The sequence below is a fragment of the Emiliania huxleyi genome, assembly GCF_000372725.1.
Source record: "Emiliania huxleyi CCMP1516 chromosome Unknown EMIHUscaffold_1183, whole genome shotgun sequence".
Taxonomy (NCBI): Eukaryota; Haptophyta; order Isochrysidales; family Noelaerhabdaceae; genus Emiliania; species Emiliania huxleyi.
Window position 1 is genome coordinate 1 of NW_005201409.1, and position 5,875 is coordinate 5,875.

A 5,875-nucleotide genomic window follows, 5' to 3' on the forward strand; every position below is an offset into this window, starting at 1 on the left:
ACGGCGAAAAGAAAAAGCGAAGACACACGAAAGAGGCGGGAAACCCAACACCCGAAAAGAGAACGGGGGGAGGACGACAACCGCGCCCGACGAAAACAACAAGTAAGACAAGAGTACTACTCACCCCTCCCCACGTCAAACACGATCGTCCCTCTCTCCTGTGCTGCTGCCTCCCGCGCTCCGCTCCCGCGCTCCGCCGCTTCTGCCGCCGCGACCGCCGCAGCAACCCGCGACGCGACGCGCGAGCGAGCAGCGACGCGGCGCGCCTCGGCCAAGTCCAGGTCTTCTGGCGCCGCCCGCTGTGGCCGCTGAAGCGCGTCGACGGCGGCGGCCAGGGCATGGAGCGCGGCGAGGGCGGCGAGGGACAGGGGCAGCGGTGTGGGGACGTGCCGGGCCTCCTCCGGCTCCGCCGCGAGGCGCCTCCGAGCCTCCTCCTCCGAGACACCTCCGAGGGCGTCGGTGCACTCGGCGCAGCCCCAGACTCGCGCCAGCAACGTGCGCGGCGGCTCGAGAGCGCGGCGGAGTGACGCCCACTGCGGAGCAGCGGCCGCGTCTTCGGCGCAGCTGCGTGACGCGGCCGCGAAGCGAGAGAGCGAGCTGAGGTCGAGAAGCCGCAGGCAGCGCGCCTGCAGCGCCGGAGGCATCGCGGACCAGATAGAGGCGGTGGGAGCGCGGTCGAGCCAGAGGATGAGGTTGCACCGCTCACCGCAGCTCAGAGGCACAGCGCTGTGGCGGGCGGCGCCAGCGTGCAGAATCGCGCCGCCGAGCTCGTGCCCGACGGAGTGGCTCGCGTCGGCCCGCTCGGACGGGTGGAACGCGAGGTCGCCGCCCGCAAAGTCAGCCGCGGGCGTGAGCGCGACGTTGACTGTGAAGGCGCACGGGTCGCGGTGCGCGGCGTGACCGTCGCCCTCGCCGCTGTACCGGACGCAGAAAGCGCGCTGCAGCCGGAGCTCGGCGTGATACGCGCTGACGGCACGTAGCCGCTCGACTACCCGCTGCGCCGTCGGGAGGTGCGCTCCGCCGTCGAGCGTCTCGAGCGGCAGGTGGCGGTGGTCCACGTCGGCAGGCGCCGAGCGCACTGCGGAGAGAATCAGCTCGCACGCAGACGGAGAGAGCACGTCGCTCGCGGCCCACGCCTCGAGATGGCCGCCGAGGAGGCGCGAAAGGGAGATTGGTGGCGGCGGCGACGCCTCAGGCGGAGGCATGGGAGCTGGCGCGGAGCGATTTTCTTATTTTAGGTGGAGTCGTTTCGCCAAGCTCACACAAATTCAGTGGTCGGAAGCGGCGAGTCTCAATTCCAGGGGTCGTTGTGGCGGGCCACCCTGTCCAGAGCCCGGGAGGTGGATCGACAAGTCGGGAGAGAGTCGGGAGAGACAAGTCGTATCCAGCAGCCTCCCGGGATGGGGTCTTTCGACCGAGTCTGATTTCGCCTCGCCGCCTCCCGATGGTGGTAAGGCAGGAGCAAAAACATTATTTAGGGAACGTTGGTTCGCTTGCTCTGTTCACAGCCTTGTTATGAGAAGAAAATACGTCATATGGCGCTATGCACTGGTCTGTGAGAGGTTGAGGTGCGAGCCCTGGAGGCCCTGGGGATGGAGGGAGACTACCCGCGGGCCTAGAAGGCCCGCGCGCAGGGGGGTGGGGCATTGAGACCGGGTCCGAACGTCGATTCGCCCCGTCCGTAACGTCTAACCGCCCGCCGCGCATAACTGACTCCTCATCACCTCCCTGCTAACATACATAGGTAGAAAGGTGAAGAACAGCCAGGCTCGGACTGGACACCAACGCGGTATGGGTGGACGCTAGACGGATGATGACGACACGCACGAGCGACACACAGACACAAACAGGCTCACAAGACACACACCGGTCATTCACGGCGAGCACTATTTGTGAGCATCTGTGGTGTCATGCTGCGGCGTTTTGCAATCATCGCCACTCTCGGCCTCGCCTCGGCGTTGCGTCCGACGCCGACGCACCTGGCGTTCGCGCTCTCGCAGCCTGCGCTCTCGCGCCGCGCGCTGCTTCCGGCTCTCGCTGCTGCCGCCACCGTCCGGCCGTCGCCTGCACTTGCCGCCGATGCGCTCGAGCAGCACACGACTGGCTCGTACCAGGTCACGTTCGGTGCACCAGCAGGCTGGCCTGTCAGCGAGCAGGAGCTCCAGGGCAGTCGCTACCTCTACATCGCCACCGACCCGGCCGAGCCAGACTCCGCCAACGTGGTTCTCACCTTCCAGCCGCTCGCAGCTGACTACACCAGCCTCGGCAGCTTTGGCACGCAGCAGCTGGTCGGCAACTCGCTGATGCCGCAGTGCGCGGACCGCAGCGGCGGCGGCTGCACGCTAGAGGGCTACGGCATCGAGGGCAAGATGCTTGGCACGGACACCTTAAAGGGCGCGCCGGCGACTGGCCCGACCTGCACCCTCGCCCCAGCCCCAGCTCCGACCCTGTCTGAGTCTAGGTGCCTACACCTACGACTACACGATTCAGCAGACCGGAAAGGCGCCGCGCCACCTTCGCACGCTGTTCGCGGTTCAGACCGAGGAGGGCCGCGGGCGCCGGCTGGTCACGCTGACGGCGCAATGCTACGAGTCGAAGTACGCCGAGCTCAAGCCGATGTTCCAAAAGGTTCTCGAGTCCTACTCGACATCGCTCAAGTAGGCGCATGTATCTCTTGTCGTATGCGTGGGTGGGGCATGGGGCCATGCGGCGGTCACGCGCGTGTGGCCGTCGGAGAGAGGGGACAGGGGTCCGGAGCGTGGTGTTGCGTACGCTGTTTGTCCGTCTCAGCGGGTATCGCCCTAAGAAAACTCAAGACGCGAATCACGCCGCCGTACACAGCGCCTCACCCTCCACCACTTGCAGCTCGGCGACCGCGAGCGTGCATGCAACCTCCCGTCGTGCTGCCGGCTGCGCGGGCAGCCATGAGGAGCCCGGGGCCCGTGGGGCGAGGCTAATGCCCGCCGCCAGCTCTGCGGGGAGCGGGGTCGCCCGCAGCCACTCCTCCATCCCAGCCGTGGCACCCGCTCCGTCCCTCTGGGCGTTTAGCGCCTCTCGCAGCACACGCGCCGCTGCGCACGCCCGCCGTTGGTCGGCGCGGGCGCGCAAACTCCATGGCTGGCCCGCGGCGGCGGCGGCGCTGCAGCGGTAAAAGACGCCCCACACCGGAATGGGCAGCTGCGGCGTCACCTCGGGGGCCAGGTCATGCAGCCGCCTCTCCTCGGGGAACGCCTCGATGCCCGCCCCGCCAGAGGTGGCGAGAAATCGCAGTCCACCCTCAAGGGCGCGGCGGATGCCATAGACGGCACGCGCTCCGCCACCACCGCCCTTTGCGTCCGTCTCGAGCAGCGCTGCCGGGCACAGGATCAGTGCGACCGGCTCATGAGTGGCGTCCGACGCCGAGGCGGCCGCGGCGCTCGCCCGGCGCCGGCCGCTGGCGCGGAAGATGGCCCAGCTGAGCGGCTCGCCGAGGTTCTCCCTGCCGACTGGGGCGCGCGACGCCGCGAGGAACAGCGCCTCCACCTCTGAGGGCCGCTTGTAGCCCGGCGTCCGAAGCTCACCAGCGTCCCACACGTCCTCCCTGTCGGTAGTGGCGGGGTGTGGCGATGAGAAGGGCTGGCGAGGAGTAGCCTTGCGTTGCGCCCCGCCGCAAGCATGCCGCTGTTTGTGGCTGCGTCTGTGTCGGGTGCGCTACCTCAATGGCAGGCAACCGCGGTGCTGTCGCTGTTGCAGTGCTGTCGCTGTTGCAGTGCTATCGCTGCTGCGGTGCTGTCACTGCCGGTGCTATCGTTGCGCGGTGGCGTCGCACCTGCCGCTCAACTCTGGGACGCCACACTTCCGACTTCGGCACCAGCTCGTCGCCCAGCGCGTGTCAATGCCAGAGCCGCCAGAGTCTGCGGCCGCGTACGCCACCATCATGCGCGCAAAGTAGACGCCGGTGTCGTACACGCTCGTGTATACCACGTCGTGCGGGTCTGTCGACCCAACATTCCAGCCGACGCCGTCCGAGTCGGTCTCCTCGGTGGCCGCCCAGTCACTATCCTCCATCGCAAGCCACCCCGAGCCGGGCGCCCTGCCCGCGACGAGGAGGTCAAGGATCAGCGCCGCCGCGGCCGTCGCCGCGTCGCGTTCCAGACGAAAGCCTGTCGAGACGATCTCCCGCTGGAGCTCCCTGCGCAGGCAGAAGGCGGCGAGGCGAGGATGGTTAGACGGCGGCGGCGGAGGGGGCGGGTGCGCCTATTTACCCGGCATCAGCGGTGTGTAGAGGCTGCGCGCCATGCCGCTGTGGTCTGGCAGGCCTGGGACATGTCACGGCGAGGACTCTCGGCGACGCGTCTCGGAGGGGTATCTCACTCTGGCAGGCGGCGCCACAGCTGGCTTTCCAGCAGCCGGCTCCGTGTGAGGCGAGGCAGCCTTGCGAGAAAGGCCTCCTTGTGGAGGGATGCCTCTCGCGCGAAGCGGTACGCGTGGCTCTGCAGGAAGCGCCCGCTCACGTTTCCAAGCAGCTGCGCGCCCTCGAGGCCCATGAGGAGCGATTGGTAGGCCGCCATCACCGGGGAGGCGGTGTACGCGTATGGGTCTCCGAGCATCGCAGCGACGGCGCGCGCCGCGGTGAGGCCGTTGCCATCCCACACGCCGTCTCCCACGTACTAACGCGGGGCAATATGCGGTGGTGAGATCGGGCGCGAGTCGCGAGTGTAGAGAGGCACCGCGCCTGCAGCACGTTGTGCCTTGGGTACCGCATGCCAGATTTTAGCACCCGTGGCGTGCAGCCGTCGGCACAATGCGCGCAAGGCGTGTCCGTACCGCAGCCGAGGATGTCCGCGAAGGATGCGCGCGGCTGCAGGAATTCGGTGACGGCGATTGGGGGCGATGGCACCGGCACCAGCGAGTGCTGGCGCTGCGGCGGCGAGGGCGAGGACTGCGACGGCGGCGGCAGCGGCGGCAATGCGTGTGTTGGCGGTATGTACCATGAATGAGGTAGCAAGTCAAGCTGCGTGGCACCGAGCGTGAGTGTCGCTACAACGAGGAGAACCACCTCTGCCGTCACCAGGAGTCTTACATTCCGGCCTTGAGCACTCCGGATGCCAGCGGGCTCTTGTGCAAAGACACCTGGCGCGGCGGCATTGAGCACTGGCTGAAAGCCCACCTTGGCTGCACGCATGCGGTCTGCGGCCGATGCCAGTGAGCCGGCGTTCACCACGCCCCGCGACGGGCGCCCAACGTTTCTCCAGCAGTAGTACCCACAACAAAGCTGTGCGTTTCTCGCTTTTCGCTTAGAGCGGATCTCCTCCTGCTCCGCAAGGAGGGTGGCCAAGGCTAAAGTCTTGCCGGAGCCGCCGGGCGTGTTGACGACTTGGAGAAGGTCGCGCTTTGACTTGTACTTTTCTTGTAGAGATGCTCGAGGGGGTGCTTTGTGGGGCGGTGCGCAGCCAGGCCGGCAGTGAGGGGAGGCGCACCCTCACTCTCCTCGGTTGCAGAGCTCGTCGGAGGCTGCGGCACGACGGGAGGGTCGCGACAGCAGTCCTCGGGCGAGCCGACGCGCATGTCCAACCAGCGCTGGGACTCGTTGTGACGGCAGACGCCGGCTGCCTCTCCAACCGCTTCTGCAGCGTCCTTCTTTGCCCGTGCATGGGCTCGATCCGATTCCGCAGCGTGTCGTCCCCAGCGGCGGTGCTGCGCGGGAGGCGGCCGCGGGAGCGGCCCGGCACACTGCTCGGTACCCCCCCTGCACAACTAAGCTCATCCCTGCTGCTAGGGGGGGGGGGTCTGACCCCCCCCAGCAGCAGAGCGCTGCTGCTGGGGGGGGGGGGGGGCCCCGACCCCCCCAGCAACAAAACGCTTCTGTTGGGGGGGGGGGGGGGGGGCCCCCCCC

The 5,875-nt window shown here is 67.9% G+C and overlaps 2 protein-coding genes across 2 annotated transcripts; one reads left to right on the plus strand and one right to left on the minus strand.

The window, feature by feature from the left end:
* Positions 1–116: 116 nt before the first annotated feature.
* EMIHUDRAFT_251807 (hypothetical protein) lies at positions 117–1,205 on the minus strand (the record flags this gene model as incomplete). Its single annotated transcript, XM_005790778.1, has 1 exon — positions 117–1,205. The coding sequence occupies one exon, from the start codon at positions 1,203–1,205 to the stop codon at positions 117–119; it is 1,089 nt and encodes a 362-aa protein (XP_005790835.1).
* A 705-nt stretch (positions 1,206–1,910) lies between these two features.
* Positions 1,911–2,661, plus strand: EMIHUDRAFT_251808 (hypothetical protein; the record flags this gene model as incomplete). Its single annotated transcript, XM_005790779.1, has 2 exons — positions 1,911–2,288; positions 2,494–2,661. 2 exons carry the CDS (start codon positions 1,911–1,913, stop codon positions 2,659–2,661), a joined length of 546 nt encoding a protein of 181 aa, XP_005790836.1.
* Between the last annotated feature and the right edge of the window lie 3,214 nt (positions 2,662–5,875).